The 21,102-nt window shown below is 33.1% G+C and overlaps 1 protein-coding gene across 1 annotated transcript in view; it reads left to right on the top strand.

Moving 5' to 3' along the window:
* LOC143050915 (phospholipid-transporting ATPase ABCA1-like) overlaps positions 1–21,102 on the top strand; it is a 54,475-nt gene that overhangs the window by 13,456 nt on the left and 19,917 nt on the right. Inside the window, exons 12-31 of the mRNA XM_076224021.1 lie at positions 615–803; positions 1,239–1,332; positions 2,207–2,318; positions 2,618–2,794; positions 9,173–9,395; positions 9,877–10,098; positions 10,592–10,796; positions 11,324–11,437; positions 11,657–11,834; positions 12,213–12,344; positions 12,639–12,778; positions 13,596–13,733; positions 14,028–14,239; positions 14,590–14,689; positions 15,503–15,711; positions 16,068–16,146; positions 16,548–16,661; positions 16,962–17,107; positions 17,834–17,976; positions 18,500–18,601. Of these exons, the coding sequence (XP_076080136.1) occupies positions 615–803; positions 1,239–1,332; positions 2,207–2,318; positions 2,618–2,794; positions 9,173–9,395; positions 9,877–10,098; positions 10,592–10,796; positions 11,324–11,437; positions 11,657–11,834; positions 12,213–12,344; positions 12,639–12,778; positions 13,596–13,733; positions 14,028–14,239; positions 14,590–14,689; positions 15,503–15,711; positions 16,068–16,146; positions 16,548–16,661; positions 16,962–17,107; positions 17,834–17,976; positions 18,500–18,601 (3,029 nt within the window). The remainder of the gene's footprint in view (positions 1–614; positions 804–1,238; positions 1,333–2,206; positions 2,319–2,617; positions 2,795–9,172; positions 9,396–9,876; positions 10,099–10,591; positions 10,797–11,323; positions 11,438–11,656; positions 11,835–12,212; positions 12,345–12,638; positions 12,779–13,595; positions 13,734–14,027; positions 14,240–14,589; positions 14,690–15,502; positions 15,712–16,067; positions 16,147–16,547; positions 16,662–16,961; positions 17,108–17,833; positions 17,977–18,499; positions 18,602–21,102) is intronic.

Raw genomic sequence — 21,102 nt, forward strand, 5'->3', positions numbered from 1 at the left:
TTTAAATTAAACATTGTTTGATTTTATCAAAAATTTAATTTTTAAGGTTCTTTGATATGCTGAATCTGACCATAAAAACAAACTACATTGAAATTGGACACTTAAACTCTTAAATGAAAGATAAAGGCCAAAAAATCAAGGTGAGCGATTCTGGCTCTCGAGAGCCTCTTGTTTGAGGAACTACAATTCAGAGGATCATGAAAATTTGTATTAAGCTTCATTTGAGCATGCTTTGCTGTGTGATGCATTTTCAGATTAATTGCTCAACAATTTCCTGTTGATCCACTAGTTTGTATATTCTTACACTATTTGGTTTAGAATTTTTTGCAATTTCTCAAAACTACAAAAGAGGGCTTTCTGAAATTTGAAACCAAGCTTCATGCCTGCATGCTATACCTTGTGATGTATTTTCATATACATTGCTTATAAACTTCCTATTTACAAAATACTAAAAGCTGGAGTATCATTTGTTGGCAGTAGCTTACAGTTTGACTTGTTATAACTATCTATAAATATAGGTTACATTAAATGTTAAGACTTAGGGTTTATCAGGCAAACATCTTTTACCCTAAAGTTTGCTGATGTCTGATACAATGTTTTACTTGTTACTTCAGAGTTTCTCAGGGTCCTGTTTATGTAACTTGATGGAGAGGAAAAGTTTGAAAAAAGACGTTACAGAGCAGAACAGTGTGACATGTAAATTTCTACGGGAATTCTTTACTAACAATAATAATACCGTAAATTTGGACAAAATGTTGGTGTATTCAAAAGCCTTGGCAAAACTTATTGCTGATTATGGTCAGGTAAGATAATTTGATATATTTATTTTTTTATTGGTATTGTTAAAAAATGGATTTTAATGTAATTAATGTTCGTTATGTCAATAAATACCTAAAATTAATGCTATATAAGTTGGTTTTTTTGGCAAGACATATCCCATTGCAATGTTTACAACAACAAAAAAGATTGATAGGTAACTAAAGCTTGCCAAATATATTTATCCTTATATTGTTAACTAAATTATCGATTTTGGTGTGAACAAAAAATCCCTCAACTTTTTCCTTCTTTAACATATTCAAGACTTCATTATATGATTTTATGTTTTGTTTGGTTGCCATCTGACTTATGTATTTCTTACATTTTGTTTTATCAGAAGATGCCACAAATGGATTTTTAAAACTTCATACGGTATTTATGTTACTCGTCATACTGTCTCATTAATCTATTTATATTTACAGTGTATTGTATTTGACAAATTTGTACCCTATCCGTCAGAGAAAGACTTGGTGAAGAACAGCTTAGGAATGATACAAAATAGGACATTTTTGGCTGGTATGTTTAAGTTTTATATATTTATTTTTTTTTCAGCTCACCAGGGCAACCATCATTGTCGTAAACTATTTCTAAATCTTTTCCTCTGAAACAACTGGGCCAAACACCTTCAATCTTTTAACTTAATGTTCCTTAGGGTATTTAGTTTATTAACTATATATCAGAAGTATCCATCAACAAACATGGCCAACATGGCAAAAAATAGAACATTAGGATCAAATGCAGTTTTTGGCTTTTATCTCAAAAATTAAAGCACTTAGAGTAAATCTGATAGGATAAAAATGTTCAAAAGGTCAAGATCTATCAGCCCTGACAAATCGAACAACCCATTGTTTGGTTGCTACCACTAAATTGGTATTTTATGAACATTTTTTGTTATTATCGTGAATATTATTATAGATAGAGATAAACTGTAAACAGCAATAATGTTTAGCAAAGTTAGATCTACAGAAAAGTTATATGACAAAAATTGTCAATCGACCCCTTAAGGAGTCATTGCATTTTAAGGAAAATTTTACACAATTTGTTTATTTTTTCTAACTTTAAAAAATCTTCTCAAATGAATGTAGTATAAATTTTGTATTTTATCTCCTTGTTCGTCCAAAAACGTAGCCACTGTGATGGCTAAAAATGGAACATATGGGAAAAATGCATTTATTTTTGCCACTTATTTTATATTGAAAAGCAAAAATAATCCTTATTGAAAGATTTAAGCAAAAAATTACATGTGAGTAATGCAGGCTCTTATGAGCCTCTTGTCTACTTTTTGCATGATTTAAAATGTAGAAAAAAAACATTCTTTATGAGACAGCTGAAACAAATTATTTCCTCAAAAATGTAATTCATTATAATTGGTGTATGATTTCTTCTGTAGCTGTGGTATTTAATGTAGACAAGAGAACTCCAGACAGACTACCAAAACATGTCAGTTATAAAATCAGAATGGACACAGATAGAGTGGACAATACTAAACAGGTGACTGACAGGTAAGGAATGTAACACATAGAATCAAAATAGACAGGCACAGGAGGCTCCAAAAACTATGGAAATTTTTACTCCAAAACTTATGGAAATTTGCATTTTGCATTTGATACACATACAAAATTGAAAAAACAAATTCAGTCATTAGTACATAGGTCTCTGATTTTGATTGTTTTTTTTAACATATATATCTTTGTACTCAAAACATTTGGTATTTTTTGTTTGTTTGAAGAGTATCCTTGAACAGCATCTGTCAAATACGTAATATTGGTTTCTGACTTTTTTTGTATACTTTATACTTTAGATTCTGGACACCTGGACCTAGAAGTCGACCTGGACCACAGACCAAATATCTCACCTATGGTTTTGCCTACCTACAGGATATGATAGAACAGGCTATTATTAAGATACAGACTGGTATGACTAACAACATAGGACTGGTACTACAACAGTTCCCTTATCCCTGTTATATTGAAGACAGGTAATTAGTAACTTAAGATACAGACTGGTATGACTAACAATATAGGACTGGTACTACAACAGTTCCCTTATCCCTGTTATATTGAAGACAGGTAATTAGTAACTTAAGATACAGACTGGTATGACTAACAACATAGGACTGGTACTACAACAGTTCCCTTATCCCTGTTATATTGAAGACAGGTAATTAGTAACTTAAGATACAGACTGGTATGACTAACAACATAGGACTGGTACGACAGCAGTTCCCTTATCCCTGTTATATTGAAGACAGGTAAGTAACTTAAGATACAGACTGGTATGACTAACAACATAGGACTTGTACTACAACAGTTCCCTTATCCCTGTTATATTGAAGACAGGTAAGTAACTTAAGATACAGACTGGTATGACTAACAACATAGGACTGGTACTACAACAGTTCCCTTATCCCTGTTATATTGAAGACAGGTAATTAACTTAAGATACAGACTGGTATGACTAACAACATAGGACTGGTACTACAACAGTTCCCTTATCCCTGTTATATTGAAGACAGGTAAGTAACTTAAGATACAGACTGGTATGACTAACAACATAGGACTGGTACTACAACAGTTCCCTTATCCCTGTTATATTGAAGACAGGTAAGTAACTTAAGATACAGACTGGTATGACTAACAACATAGGACTGGTACTACAACAGTTCCCTTATCCCTGTTATATTGAAGACAGGTAATTAGTAACTTAAGATACAGACTGGTATGACTAACAATATAGGACTGGTACTACAACAGTTCCCTTATCCCTGTTATATTGAAGACAGGTAATTAGTAACTTAAGATACAGACTGGTATGACTAACAACATAGGACTGGTACGACAGCAGTTCCCTTATCCCTGTTATATTGAAGACAGGTAAGTAACTTAAGATACAGACTGGTATGACTAACAACATAGGACTTGTACTACAACAGTTCCCTTATCCCTGTTATATTGAAGACAGGTAAGTAACTTAAGATACAGACTGGTATGACTAACAACATAGGACTGGTACTACAACAGTTCCCTTATCCCTGTTATATTGAAGACAGGTAATTAGTAACTTAAGATACAGACTGGTATGACTAACAATATAGGACTGGTACTACAACAGTTCCCTTATCCCTGTTATATTGAAGACAGGTAATTAGTAACTTAAGATACAGACTGGTATGACTAACAACATAGGACTGGTACGACAGCAGTTCCCTTATCCCTGTTATATTGAAGACAGGTAAGTAACTTAAGATACAGACTGGTATGACTAACAACATAGGACTTGTACTACAACAGTTCCCTTATCCCTGTTATATTGAAGACAGGTAATTAGTAACTTAAGATACAGAGTGGTATGACTAACAACATAGGACTGGTACTACAACAGTTCCCTTATCCCTGTTATATTGAAGACAGGTAAGTAACTTAAGATACAGACTGGTATGACTAACAACATAGGACTGGTACTACAACAGTTCCCTTATCCCTGTTATATTGAAGACAGGTAATTAGTAACTTAAGATACAGACTGGTATGACTAACAACATAGGACTTGTACTACAACAGTTCCCTTATCCCTGTTATATTGAAGACAGGTAATTAGTAACTTAAGATACAGACTGGTATGACTAACAACATAGGACTGGTACTACAGCAGTTCCCTTATCCCTGTTATATTGAAGACAGGTAAGTAACTTAAGATACAGACTGGTATGACTAACAACATAGGACTGGTACTACAACAGTTCCCTTATCCCTGTTATATTGAAGACAGGTAAGTAACTTAAGATACAGACTGGTATGACTAACAACATAGGACTTGTACTACAACAGTTCCCTTATCCCTGTTATATTGAAGACAGGTAATTAGTAACTTAAGATACAGACTGGTATGACTAACAACATAGGACTTGTACTACAACAGTTCCCTTATCCCTGTTATATTGAAGACAGGTAAGTAACTTAAGATACAGACTGGTATGACTAACAACATAGGACTTGTACTACAACAGTTCCCTTATCCCTGTTATATTGAAGACAGGTAAGTAACTTAAGATACAGACTGGTATGACTAACAACATAGGACTGGTACTACAACAGTTCCCTTATCCCTGTTATATTGAAGACAGGTAATTAGTAACTTAAGATACAGACTGGTATGACTAACAACATAGGACTTGTACTACAACAGTTCCCTTATCCCTGTTATATTGAAGACAGGTAAGTAACTTAAGATACAGACTGGTATGACTAACAACATAGGACTTGTACTACAACAGTTCCCTTATCCCTGTTATATTGAAGACAGGTAATTAGTAACTTAAGATACAGACTGGTATGACTAACAACATAGGACTTGTACTACAACAGTTCCCTTATCTCTGTTATATTGAAGACAGGTAAGTAACTTAAGATACAGACTGGTATGACTAACAACATAGGACTGGTACTACAACAGTTCCCTTATCCCTGTTATATTGAAGACAGGTAAGTAACTTAAGATACAGACTGGTATGACTAACAACATAGGACTTGTACTACAACAGTTCCCTTATCCCTGTTATATTGAAGACAGGTAATTAGTAACTTAAGATACAGACTGGTATGACTAACAACATAGGACTTGTACTACAACAGTTCCCTTATCCCTGTTATATTGAAGACAGGTAAGTAACTTAAGATACAGACTGGTATGACTAACAACATAGGACTGGTACTACAACAGTTCCCTTATCCCTGTTATATTGAAGACAGGTAATTAGTAACTTAAGATACAGACTGGTATGACTAACAACATAGGACTGGTACTACAACAGTTCCCTTATCCCTGTTATATTGAAGACAGGTAATTAGTAACTTAAGATACAGACTGGTATGACTAACAACATAGGACTGGTACTACAACAGTTCCCTTATCCCTGTTATATTGAAGACAGGTAAGTAACTTAAGATACAGACTGGTATGACTAACAACATAGGACTTGTACTACAACAGTTCCCTTATCCCTGTTATATTGAAGACAGGTAATTAGTAACTTAAGATACAGACTGGTATGACTAACAACATAGGACTTGTACTACAACAGTTCCCTTATCCCTGTTATATTGAAGACAGGTAAGTAACTTAAGATACAGACTGGTATGACTAACAACATAGGACTGGTACTACAACAGTTCCCTTATCCCTGTTATATTGAAGACAGGTAATTAACTTAAGATACAGACTGGTATGACTAACAACATAGGACTGGTACTACAACAGTTCCCTTATCCCTGTTATATTGAAGACAGGTAAGTAACTTAAGATACAGACTGGTATGACTAACAACATAGGACTGGTACTACAACAGTTCCCTTATCCCTGTTATATTGAAGACAGGTAAGTAACTTAAGATACAGACTGGTATGACTAACAACATAGGACTGGTACTACAACAGTTCCCTTATCCCTGTTATATTGAAGACAGGTAATTAGTAACTTAAGATACAGACTGGTATGACTAACAATATAGGACTGGTACTACAACAGTTCCCTTATCCCTGTTATATTGAAGACAGGTAATTAGTAACTTAAGATACAGACTGGTATGACTAACAACATAGGACTGGTACGACAGCAGTTCCCTTATCCCTGTTATATTGAAGACAGGTAAGTAACTTAAGATACAGACTGGTATGACTAACAACATAGGACTTGTACTACAACAGTTCCCTTATCCCTGTTATATTGAAGACAGGTAAGTAACTTAAGATACAGACTGGTATGACTAACAACATAGGACTGGTACTACAACAGTTCCCTTATCCCTGTTATATTGAAGACAGGTAATTAGTAACTTAAGATACAGACTGGTATGACTAACAATATAGGACTGGTACTACAACAGTTCCCTTATCCCTGTTATATTGAAGACAGGTAATTAGTAACTTAAGATACAGACTGGTATGACTAACAACATAGGACTGGTACGACAGCAGTTCCCTTATCCCTGTTATATTGAAGACAGGTAAGTAACTTAAGATACAGACTGGTATGACTAACAACATAGGACTTGTACTACAACAGTTCCCTTATCCCTGTTATATTGAAGACAGGTAATTAGTAACTTAAGATACAGAGTGGTATGACTAACAACATAGGACTGGTACTACAACAGTTCCCTTATCCCTGTTATATTGAAGACAGGTAAGTAACTTAAGATACAGACTGGTATGACTAACAACATAGGACTGGTACTACAACAGTTCCCTTATCCCTGTTATATTGAAGACAGGTAATTAGTAACTTAAGATACAGACTGGTATGACTAACAACATAGGACTTGTACTACAACAGTTCCCTTATCCCTGTTATATTGAAGACAGGTAATTAGTAACTTAAGATACAGACTGGTATGACTAACAACATAGGACTGGTACTACAGCAGTTCCCTTATCCCTGTTATATTGAAGACAGGTAAGTAACTTAAGATACAGACTGGTATGACTAACAACATAGGACTGGTACTACAACAGTTCCCTTATCCCTGTTATATTGAAGACAGGTAAGTAACTTAAGATACAGACTGGTATGACTAACAACATAGGACTTGTACTACAACAGTTCCCTTATCCCTGTTATATTGAAGACAGGTAATTAGTAACTTAAGATACAGACTGGTATGACTAACAACATAGGACTTGTACTACAACAGTTCCCTTATCCCTGTTATATTGAAGACAGGTAAGTAACTTAAGATACAGACTGGTATGACTAACAACATAGGACTTGTACTACAACAGTTCCCTTATCCCTGTTATATTGAAGACAGGTAAGTAACTTAAGATACAGACTGGTATGACTAACAACATAGGACTGGTACTACAACAGTTCCCTTATCCCTGTTATATTGAAGACAGGTAATTAGTAACTTAAGATACAGACTGGTATGACTAACAACATAGGACTTGTACTACAACAGTTCCCTTATCCCTGTTATATTGAAGACAGGTAAGTAACTTAAGATACAGACTGGTATGACTAACAACATAGGACTTGTACTACAACAGTTCCCTTATCCCTGTTATATTGAAGACAGGTAATTAGTAACTTAAGATACAGACTGGTATGACTAACAACATAGGACTTGTACTACAACAGTTCCCTTATCTCTGTTATATTGAAGACAGGTAAGTAACTTAAGATACAGACTGGTATGACTAACAACATAGGACTGGTACTACAACAGTTCCCTTATCCCTGTTATATTGAAGACAGGTAAGTAACTTAAGATACAGACTGGTATGACTAACAACATAGGACTTGTACTACAACAGTTCCCTTATCCCTGTTATATTGAAGACAGGTAATTAGTAACTTAAGATACAGACTGGTATGACTAACAACATAGGACTTGTACTACAACAGTTCCCTTATCCCTGTTATATTGAAGACAGGTAAGTAACTTAAGATACAGACTGGTATGACTAACAACATAGGACTGGTACTACAACAGTTCCCTTATCCCTGTTATATTGAAGACAGGTAATTAGTAACTTAAGATACAGACTGGTATGACTAACAACATAGGACTGGTACTACAACAGTTCCCTTATCCCTGTTATATTGAAGACAGGTAATTAGTAACTTAAGATACAGACTGGTATGACTAACAACATAGGACTGGTACTACAACAGTTCCCTTATCCCTGTTATATTGAAGACAGGTAAGTAACTTAAGATACAGACTGGTATGACTAACAACATAGGACTTGTACTACAACAGTTCCCTTATCCCTGTTATATTGAAGACAGGTAATTAGTAACTTAAGATACAGACTGGTATGACTAACAACATAGGACTGGTACTACAGCAGTTCCCTTATCCCTGTTATATTGAAGACAGGTAATTAGTAACTTAAGATACAGAGTGGTATGACTAACAACATAGGACTAGTACTACAACAGTTCCCTTATCCCTGTTATATTGAAGACAGGTAATTAGTAACTTAAGAGACTAACAACATAGTACAAGTACTACAACAGTTCCCTTATCTTTGTTATATTGAAGACTCGTAAGTTATGCAAATACTTAATAAATTAGAACATTACTAAAGAACTCTTTGTCTCTTTTACCAAGTGAATTTATAATGCACAAAATAATTTTGTTTTATTGTTAAGGTACAGTGTATTGATATGCTACTTCTGTGATTTCTTGTACCAGCCTAGTTGTCCTTAATTGTTGATAAAGACAATGTTTCATTGATGTCTATTTCAGTTTAATGTGTTATAAAAGTAAGACATTTTGAATATTCATGGTGCAAGTCTGACTTGTATCTTCTTGTAGGACAGTTTAGAAAGGATTAACTGATTTGTATTTCAGTTTTATGTATGGTATAAGTAAGACGTTACCGTTATTCCTGGTACTTGCCTGGCTGTTTCCTGTGGCTATGATATGTAAGAATATTGTGTATGAGAAGGAGATGAGATTGAAGGAAGTTATGAAGATAATGGGACTTGGTAATGGAGTACACTGGTTAGCATGGTTCATCAATGCATTCTCAATCATGTTTCTTACTGTTTGCTTGTTGGTGATAATTCTTAAGGTAACACATTTTGTTTTTATTATTGATAAGTATGATTATATTAATAATTCTTTTTATAGAGTATAACACGATTTAAGCTTCCTTGATGCCCTTGATTATGTAATTTGCATAATTTACTTTAAAAAATTAAAATAGTAGATGATAATGAATTAGAAGTAAAATACATATATGTAAAAAGGAAAATAACTCCAACATTTAGAATTGAACAATTTGAGTAATTAACTGGTATCAGGCCCAGCCTAGGATTCTGCATAGTACTTTTCTGTAATATGATACAAGAAGATAATTTATGAGTGCCAATGAGACAACTCTCCATCCAAGTCACAATTTTTAAAAAGCAAACCGTTATAGGTTAAAGTACTGTCTTCAACATAGAGCCTTGGCTCACACCAAATAGCAAGCTATAAAGTGCTCCAAAAATGACTGGTGTTAAACAATTCAAACAGGAAAATCAACAGTCATAATCTGTTTTATTTTGTAGTTAGGAGGAGTAATAGAGCACACTGACGCCAGTATATTATTAGTATTCCTGACAGTCTATGGTATCTCTACTATCATGCAGTGTTTTCTAATCACAGTATTTTTCAACCAAGCTAACCTGTGTGCATGTTGTGCCAGCTTTATATACTTTGCTTTATATCTGCCTTACCTGTTAGCTAGGCATTGGGAACATTTGATGTCACTGGATCAGAAACTTGCTGTTGTAAGTATATTTCATGCATACTTAATACCACTGAGGTCTGCTCTGAAATTGTACAGTAAAATTGAAAAAGACGTTTTAAACACAAATGCCCTTATCAAATCAAAAACGTCTTGATTGTGTAATTTCATAGTTCATTGAATCTTTTTCATGGAAATTCATTTTGAGTTTTACTTTGAAATGGGGTTTGTTTTCATCAATTTCATCTTTTTTAATCATTTAGTCATCAGTTATTAGCTCTAGTGTAAAAGCATGTTAATTTCATTCTTATTACAAACCCTTTTTGGCAAGATGTATTTCTGTGATTTTTGTTTTTATGCACCTGGTACAGATTCAAATTATTTTAACTTTCTTTTTCCTAGATAAAAAAAATTACTCAACATCTTGTTGTATGAAGTTTTGTACTTTCTAAAAACAACTACAAACTGTTTGTAACTTTAGATGTTTTATTGAATAATTTGAAGTACATTAAAGTCATATTAATGTACATTTTTAGAGCCTGTCATCCAACGTAGCGTTTGGATTTGGTTGTACCTACATATCAAGGTTTGAGGAACAAGCTGTGGGTATGCAGTGGAGTAACATCAATACCAGTCCAGTACCTGATGACCAGTTTAACATGTACCTGTGTATTATGATGATGTTATCAGATGCTGCTATATATGGATTATTGACCTGGTATATTGAGGCTGTATTTCCAGGTACTTTTGTTGTTCACTTGTTTGGTCATCAGATATAATGAGCAGACATTTTTCAATATTTTCCTTTTTAATCTTGTTGCATATATAAGAAGATATGGTATGAGAGCCAATGAGGACAACTCTATCCAAGTCACAATTTGTAAAAGTAAACCATTATAGGTCAAAGTACAATTCAACACAGAGCCTTGGCTCACACCAAACATTAAGCTATAAATGACCCCAAAAAATGACTAGCGTAAAACCATTCAAACAGAAAAACAAACGGTCTAAACTACATAAAAATATTACACTGGCAACAGGAATAGCAGACACAACTCAGGTTTCAATAGAACATCCTGGATTATTGCAAGGAAATGCTTTATTCTGTTCTTTATTTTTCGCCCCTTATGGTGGCTTCATTATGACAATCCAATAATAGGAAACAAGTACTGAAGTACATAAAATGCTGATGATATGGGTTACAAAAAGTTTAACAAGATGCAACACAATTATAAGTCAAGTCATGTTTGAATATTTCCATGTTTTAGGTAGTTATGGATTACCCAGACCATGGTATTTCCCATTACAGCCATCATATTGGTGTGGTATAACTGTTTGTAGATCTAATGAGGAGGAAGACCTAAAAACCAACAATGATAAAGGTTTGTTTAAAAGTTTATACCAGGACATTTTGTGATTTATATAACAGAAACCTTAATTTATAAATGATAAATATCAATTATAGAAAGGTTGTTTGCAGAAATAAAAGTTTTTTAACTGTATATTGAATACAGAAACAAGTTTTCCATCACCAATAATAAGATGCATTGCCATATAACAGTAATAGGAGAGGCTATGAAAATTAAATATTTTCACTTCAGATGCTCCTAAACTAGAAGAGGAACCACATGATAGACCATTAGGTGTATCCATAAAGAATTTGAAGAAACAATATAAGAAGGGAAAGAAGAATGCTGTAGATGGTTTAAGTGTGAACTTCTATGAAGGTCAAATAACATCATTCTTAGGACATAATGGCGCTGGGAAAACTACTACCATGTAAGATCATAGTCTGATTGTTTTATGAAGTAAATGTATAATTTTTTGAAACAGTTTGTCCTGTTTTATATAATTTAGGATCTTGGTCTTAATGAGGACATATCTATTTTAGAAACTATTTTAAGGAAAAGAATCCATGAAAATTAATGAAAGGAATGGTATTCTTACTAGGAACAAGTTTCATTATTGAAACAATAACTGCAAAAGTATAATCCCATGAAAAGATCTTAATTTTTGCAGTCTAGTAAATTTATATTTAGGAATTCGAGAAGCGTGCATTAACATATATATGGAACAATATTGCCTCAGAATAAAATGTGACATATTGAGAATTTTTTTTAAGACATTTTATTTTAAAAAACTTGATTTTTTTTCTAGGTCAATCTTGACTGGATTGTTTCCACCATCTCAAGGTTCTGCCTACATCTATGGACAGAACATTCTCACAGACATGGACAAAATCAGGAACAATCTAGGCATGTGTCCACAGTTTAATGTATTGTTTAAATTGTGAGTAATTATTGTCATAGAACAGAAATTGAAATAAAATTTCTAGTTTAGAAGTTCTTCATAGTTACAGTAAAATTTGTCAATGTATTACTATTAGTCAAAAGAAAGCAAAAACCAGCTATATTAACTTTGTATTATGAAGTCTAAACATAGGTTTAGAATAAAAAAGGCAAATTTTGAATTATTTATGAAAAATGGATTTGACATGAATACATTGGCATTTGTGAAAAAAACTCTTCTTCTGTTATAAACCAATCATGTAAGTAATGTATTTGTTGTTTTATTTACTAACAGTTTGACTGTAGAGGAACATATCTGGTTCTACACCAGCTTAAAAGGCAAACCCAATAAACAGGCTCATGCAGAGTGTGACAGAATGATGAGGGAAACAGGTCTATATCACAGATCACAGGAATTCCCTGATCAATTGTCTGGTAAGTCTTTTCATTATTTCACCAAATGAGAATATTGCATTCGCCCTTACCATGCATTTGTCCCTATGATCCTACAAAACAAATTTTCCATGACATTTGTATACACCTGTCAAAATTTTGACGAGACGTATTATGGTATACAAATGACCGGCATCCATCTGTCTATTCGGCATACACATGTCGCACTGTAACTTGAGTAAAACTAATCAAAATTTCATGAAACTTAATATAGTTGTTTCTTATGATTGTCACACGATCTGTATACTAAAATATAAGATGAAAACTTTTTTAGTTACTGGAATTTGTAACTAAAACATGGATGTGTTTTTTTCATGTGTTGCGCCGTATCTCAAAAACTGTTTATGATTATGCTTAAAACTTTACACACTTCTTAGTTATATTAATCTAAAGATCTGTATACTTTTTGGTGATGATTCAAAATTTAATTTTAGAGTTATTGAGTTTTTTGTAAAAGAAAGGGTGGTGTTTTCACATGTCGCGCTGTATCTCAGTAAATATTTATGATTATAACATAAAACTTCACACACAAGACCATGGGAGTATCATGCGCTCATGGCGCAGCTGTTTATTCTTAGATGCTACTTAGCAAAATGAATTTGTATTTGGTCTGCAGCTTGACCATGAAATGTTGTAACCTGCAAGCAATTTTTTGATCTGTATGACAACATCTTCATATTTGAACTACAAGTAAAGGTATTCTAAGCATGGTGCTGTACTTGATTATGATATCAGAAACAATACAATAAATAAATAGAAAAATACAAACCATAGCTATAAATGCTATTCTGTTTTTCAGGTGGAATGAAGAGAAAACTCTCAATAGCCATAGCGTTTGTAGGTGATGCAAAGACAGTTATTCTAGATGAACCTACTGCTGGTGTTGATCCTCAGGCAAGAAGAGCTATCTGGGAACTTCTAATTAAATTCAAAAAAAGTAAGTTGATTATCAGACCAAAAATAATATGGTTGATATACCCATTGAATCTACAGATCTTATTCATGTAATACTAGCTATAAGAGAATTCAAGACAATGTGACTGTAGGTCACTGATTTAACCAAAAGAACCTTGGAGCTAATCATTTAATTTAAGAAATGTAATTTGAAAAGGAGACTTTCATGAGACAAAGCATATCAAAAGAAATAAAACTGAAAATATAATTCATGGGTTAACAAATAAAAAAAAAATGGTTATATGCATTGGAATAAATATCTGTTTTAAATTTTCAGATAGAACAATAATATTATCAACACACCACATGGATGAAGCTGATATTCTTGGTGACAGGATAGCCATTATATCTCAGGGGAGACTACTGTGTTGTGGATCAAGTTTATATCTCAAGTCACAGTATGGTAATGGATACTATTTGACAATGGTTAAAGATGGCAATCTGGATTCTGATTCATTAGATAGACAGAGAGTTGGATTTAATAGACAGGTAAATAGAAAAGACAAGGCTGTACTTGATTTTAGCACTTACTTTTGTAATTGTTATCAACTACTCATATGTGAAAAGATTCTTCAATTGAGTGTATTTTTTAAGCTACTCAATGTAAGTTTTCTTGTATTAGATATACATTGATTTGCTGTTCATTCTATAAAATTGCTCTAAAGCAAACTATGGTAACTTGATTGATATCTATTGCTTCATATTTACACTAATCCCAATCATATTGATAAAACATTATTAACTTAAAATTAAGTATATCCTGTACCTTGTTTCCAATATGAAATTGAAAAACTGGTGTTTCTTGCTTTTATTTTTGAAAGCTCTCTTTTATATTTCAGTTATCAGATATACTTGATGAAGGATTTTTGGAAACAATAGAGAAATCAGAAGGGGAAGCTACTCTACCTCTACCTGTAAATGGTCCAAGAATAATGAGAGGTAAAATTATTTAACCCTAAAGAGATTTTTCTTTGTTTGATTTGTAATTTTAGGGATTCATTTGTTAATTGCAAACAATAACCAAGCTTATGTTTTAGGAAAAATATGTTTATCGAAATAAAAAGAGTTACCTGTATATGAACGTTTAGAATGCAAACTGATTATGTTTAAGGAATGACTGTAATATTTTTTCTGTCTATTTAATAGTGTGCACCACATTTTTTATGTTATTTCGAATAGACAGAAAAAATATAACAATCATTTCTTATAATTTAATTCTAAATTCCATTTTAAACCGTAGAAAACCATAAAAAATCATTGATAACGTCACGGTCACATGACTAAATTATGTCTATGGGCTGATAAAAAAATAATGTCAGCCAATCAGAAGACGTGTTACATCCAAAATTAAATTCTTATCATATAGATATAAGAAGATGTGTTATGAGTGCCAATAACACAACTCTTCATCCAAGTCACAATTTGTAAGTAAATCATTGAAGGTCAAAATTAGGCCTTCAATATGGAGCCTTGGCTCACACAAAAAAGCAAACTATTCAAACAAGAAAACCAACAGTCTAATCTATATAAAAAAAAAACAGAAACACTTATGAACCACATCAACAAACAATAACCACTGAACAACAGATTCCTGACTTAGGAAAGGTGCAAACGAACACAGTGGGTCTAAACATTTTATCAGGTGCCAACCTTCACCCTTACCCAAAATAGTAGTGTAACATCACAACATAGATAGACACACTATGAAATATCGATTAAAGTGGCTTAAAAATATCTGGGTTTTTTTTAAAGGCTATTCAAAGAAGAGAATATCAGCTTTTGTGAAGAAGTATATCAGGAGAGCCAAACTTGTAGAAGATAATTCCACAGAAGTAATATTTCAACTACCTCCAGAGTCTGCAAGGGATGGCTACTTTGAGATGTTATTTGAAATGTTAGAAAACTGTCATGAAGACTTAGGAATATCTAGTTATGGTATCTCTGATACTTGCCTAGAAGAGGTATATAATTGTTTTACTTTGTCACTAAAAATGGCTATATTTTACTTGTTTTAAAAAAACATGATTTTGTCCAGCCTAAACCTCTTATTTTTTTTTCAGACAAAATTAGTCACAACTGCTATTCTAATTGAGAAAATGGTACCATGTTACTTTAAAGTTATTTTGTGCAATAATTAAAATCTTACCATATTGTAAGATAACTTTAAAATATGTTTGATATCAAAATTGTTAAGTGCCACTTGTTGAAAATATATTGTACCTTAAACATAAACATCAATGGTTTTTAACATTTCTTTTTGCAGAACAAATATATTTCTTTTGTAAGTGGATTATCTATAACTATTTTGACTTGCTAGGTGTTCCTGAAAGTGGCCGAGGAAGATGATGACCATACTGATGAATTTAAAAGACAAAAGTTAGAGGAAGTCACTGATGGCAAGTTTGTCAAATATTTATATTTTATTGTTAATTTTAAAATGGAAAAAAAGGTGGATAAATAGCTTGTTTATGCAGAGAATTTTATGTAATTTTTTTTTTAAAACTTTAAAAGGAAAAGAAAAAATCCTTATAAATCATAAAAACATATGTGAACAATGCAAGTTTAATATATTTCCCCTGTTAATATGAAAGACACATCCCAAAAACTAGACTTCTACAAAGATTGAGTCATTATTGATTGTAACAATGATGTTTCTGATATGCAGCGTGAAGGAAGTAGTATGCTTTAAAAGCCTGTTATTTTTGGTAAAATATTCTATGTTGGTGTAAAGATTCTTACTTGCCTTGTTGTCAGAAATATTTGAATTAAGATATTTTTTTCTTTCTCTTTTCAATAGGAGGAAGAATTGCCAGGCCAGTAACACAACTTAGCTTTAAAAGAAATAAGAAAAGGTCATTCTTAAGAAGTATTTCTGAAGAAAATAGACTGGGCACTGATGAAATTGAAATAGGTACAGTATTTCTTAAAATTTACATAATAATTATTAAATATATAATAAAGGAACACTAACTCTTGTAAAATCATTTATGAAAAATTAGTCTTTTTAAATTTCTGTGGTAACAGGTTTACTGAGATAATTTTTTTTTTTCTACACAAAAGCCTGCCTCTTGGTGCCGTATTTTCTAGCTGTGTTAAAGACCCATTCATGGCCTTTGGCTTTTTTCTGCTCATTGGTTCAGGTTGTTGTCTCTTTGACACATTCCCTGTTTTAATTTGTAATTTTAACTTTAATGATTTATATTTATTGTAGAGGTATCAACAGAAACTGAAGAGCCATTTACACATAAACATGATGAGTTAGCCAATGGTTGCTTGTTGTGGTGGAAGCAGATTGGTGCCATCCTTCTTAAAAGATTTCAACATTTCAAAAGAAGTAAAAAGGGTTTTGTTTGTGAGGTACAATAAACCAAAGCAGTAATGATAATAATTAAAAAGGGCCAACAGGAACCCAAAACATAACGCACAATACAACAGATTGCACCCAACTTCCAACACTCTACTCCATAAGAAAACCCGCTCAAACAGACTCGAGCAACAACAAAAAACATATGATTCATATAACCTGATTTAGTAAAGGCACTAAATGTAGAGGAGATAGTCCAGTTTTATATATGAAACCTTCCCCTTTTGCCTTTCTAGACCAAATGTTGTAAAACTGAATGGTAATTGAAAATGTGAACAGTACAGTTACCAATTGGGTGAGAAATACAAATAGCTACAGCTGATATTGGAATACTGACCCTCGTATACAAAAATTCAGGATTAAAACTGCTCATTTGTCTTATGCAGTCTCATCATAATATGTTATTGAAATCAACAATAATTGTGAAAGGCCAGTAAGTTTTTTGCATGTTGTTGTCTGCTATTGAATGTTGATACAATGCATTGGACCACAAATATAGTACTATATTTTGATTTGGATTGATACAGTGATATAAACAGCTGTTATATATAAGATTATAATACATTATTAAAAAAATGATTGATAATGGATTGGTCGAGTTATAGTTCAGGCTGTATTTATTATGGTGAGAGATTTTGTTTACATAACATATTTATATAGAATATCTGAACAATCTTGTATATTTAATCATTTTTATAATCTGTTTATATATTTTACAGGTTGTAATGCCAGCATTATTTATCCTGATTGCCATGTTATTTTCTGAGACGAACCCTCCCTATTCAGACCCTCCACCATTAGAGATCTACCCTTGGCACTTGATACCAAACAAGGGAGATCATCATCTTTACATGTTTTACAGGTAAATAAATGTTAATAAGTAACAAAAATTACTGAGCAAGATGTTTTCTAGTACTATCATAATGCCTACATTCAGAAGCAACTTAGTATGAAATAAGGAGATGTAGGGTATATGTAAATGAGACAGCAACCAAGCAACAAGTAAAAATAAAAGACTTAAATGTACAGCTGAATGATGATACTGCACGACATTTAAATTTGACTTTTGTTATAAAGAGATTTCAGAAAACGCATTGAATAAGAATTCATATTTCATTCAATATTTTCTTATGACCATCTCAGAATAACAGATGAGTTTAAATATGCCTCCAGAGTTTTATATATGAATTTTAACTTATAAAATTGAGAATGGAAATGCGGAATGTGTCAAAGAGACAACAACCCGACCATAGAGCAGACAACAGCCAAAGGCCATTATGATTTTCATATTGAACTACATTTATTTATACACATCTAGCTGTTTAAGGCATCGATAAACTTTAACATTGACATGACTTAAGTTACATGTATTTCTCTATTTGAAGTAATGACAGACCAGGCAGCCGTTTAGGAGATAGATCTGAGGAAGTTTTGTTATCTAAATATGGAATTGGTAACACTTGTTTGCAGGACTATCAGTCTAAAAGGTAATTGTAATATGTTGAACCTGTTGATATACTTGCACACATAAATACTTAGTATAAATAAATGGGGATGTGCATCAGTTGAACAGCCACTAAACAGCAAAAATATCCAGAGACCTTGAATGGTACATAACACTACAGGGAGATAACTCTGTAAAATCAGCTGAACGTTTTAATTACATTATATTTTTATGCAGTTAAGCTGCATTATGCGAGCACCCTAGATTTGTGTTCTACCCAATAAATCCTGAAATACTTGCCATTGTTATTATCTAGCTTGTTACTATGTTATATATAACTAATGGAACACTTTTTTAATACTTTTTATTCTGGATTACAAAAAAAATGACCAGAAAAACCTTAAATGATCGTCGATTTATCCAAAAGTTTTAAAGTTACACATAGGAAGTAGTGCTTATTAAAAATCCTTGTGTAGTTCATTATGACTTGTGCTTTTAGCTAAGATGTCAAAGAACAATTGTATGAAATATTTAATCGCCGAAAATTTCTTAAGACAAGCAGTTTAGATTTCCTAAATGACAAAAGTCGTAGGAATATTGTTTGTCATCAATACGTAGTACAACTACGTCAGTAGTCTATTATATAATTCAACTGTTCATGCTGTTGGCGGCAATTTCAAATTAGAAAAAGAAATTTTCGTAGCTTTTCAATTTGGAGGCAGGTGTGCAAATTAGCAGTGGTCCGAGACCTTCCACTTTTGCAAGCGGAATTTCGACTAGGATAGTTGGTTTCTAGCTACGCCCGACGTAGTCGCATTACATTTGAAAGAAAATAAGAAATTAATTTGCAAACCTTTTCACCATGTTCACCAAAGTCTCCAATTAAATGAGCTAAAAACTTATTTTTATCATTATTATTCATGACATCGATGTTTATTTTGTTCAACCGCTAGCTTTATACAGAAAATTACCGACAAATATTGTATAAATTCGAGTAAAATCGTATCTGATTGACAAAAAAAACATTGTAAACACATAACAATGGCGGCCGTGAAGACAAAATTTTACAAAATCGGATCCGATTCCGGAAGCGGATAAGGGTAATTCCGGGTTTGACGATCATTTACAAAATGAATCCAAGCAGGTGAAAAAATACATCTATGCATGGTAAATGAATATAAACACTAGTATTGTAAACCAAAAGATATATGTAAAAGAAAGAAACAGCAGAAACATATTTTATTCAAAAACTAAAAATTACTTTTTGATAAATTTTAATTTAAAAATCCAATACAATGTGACAGCTGGGAACAGTATATCTAACAATATACATGTTCATGGTCACAGTCTAAATTTTTTTTATAAATGATAAATCATGATAATGCATGTGAGATGCTTTTAAAGTGAAACATATTACTGCAATTTCGAGGGGCTATTTGTTTTTTTCTCAATTTTGAAGGGTCAAGTAAGGTAGCTGAAAGTTTCATTCTTTAGTTTCACAAATAATGCAACTATATTATATATACCTTAATGTAAGTAAATCATATGATGGCATTCTTTAGGCCACTCTACCCCCTCCTGTTTGATAATTTGGAACAATGGCGGATCCAGCCATTTTAAAAGGGGGGGGGGGGGTTCCCAACCCAGAGTAAAGGGGGGGTGGTTCCAACTATATGCTCCCATTCAAATGCATTGATCGGCCAAAAAAAGGGAGGGGTTCCAACCCTCGGAACCCCCCCCTGGATCCGCCACTGTGGAAACGGTCGAGCTCCCTACCCCTAAACCATATGTGGGGCAGATCCAGGATTTTAGGTTAGGAGGGGCGCAAACTTAAATTTTTGCTGAGCAGAGCGAGGCTAAAAAAAAATTGAGGTAAAATTATCGGAATTTTCTTTATTAAGCTGAGAAACAACCCATGCTTTGCAAATTTAAGGGGGGGGTGCAAGCCCGCAACCCTCCCCCGTCTAAATCCGCCCCTGCATATATTCAAGTATAGGAAAATATAATAAATAAAAAATGAAATATAGGGGGAGTCCCTGGAGTTACCCCACCCTCCCTGTTTGAGAACTTGGAAACGGTCGAGATCCACACCCCTTAACCATATATATTCATGTTTGTGACAATATGAAAAATCAAATGAAATATAGGAAGAGTCGCTAGGGGTCACCCCACCCCTCCTGTTTTAGAATTTAAAAATGGTCGAGATCCCCATCCCTAAACCATATATATTCATGTATAACAATATAACAAATCAGATGAAAGATAGGGGGAGTCCCTGAGGTCACTGTTCACGCTCCTGTTTGAGAACTTGGAAATGGTCAAGATCCATACCCCTAAACCATATATACTCATGTATGGGACAATATAACAAATCAAATGAAATATAAGGGAAGTCCCTGTGGTCATCCCAACCCTCCTGTTTGAGAACTTGGAAACGGTCGAGATCCCCACACCAAAACAATATATATTCATGTATGGATCAATATAACTAATTAAATGAAATATAGGGGGAGTGCCTTGGGTCACCCTACCCTTCCTGTTTGA

Source organism: Mytilus galloprovincialis, chromosome 1 (assembly GCF_965363235.1).
Source record: "Mytilus galloprovincialis chromosome 1, xbMytGall1.hap1.1, whole genome shotgun sequence".
In the NCBI taxonomy this organism is placed as follows: Eukaryota; Metazoa; Mollusca; class Bivalvia; order Mytilida; family Mytilidae; genus Mytilus; species Mytilus galloprovincialis.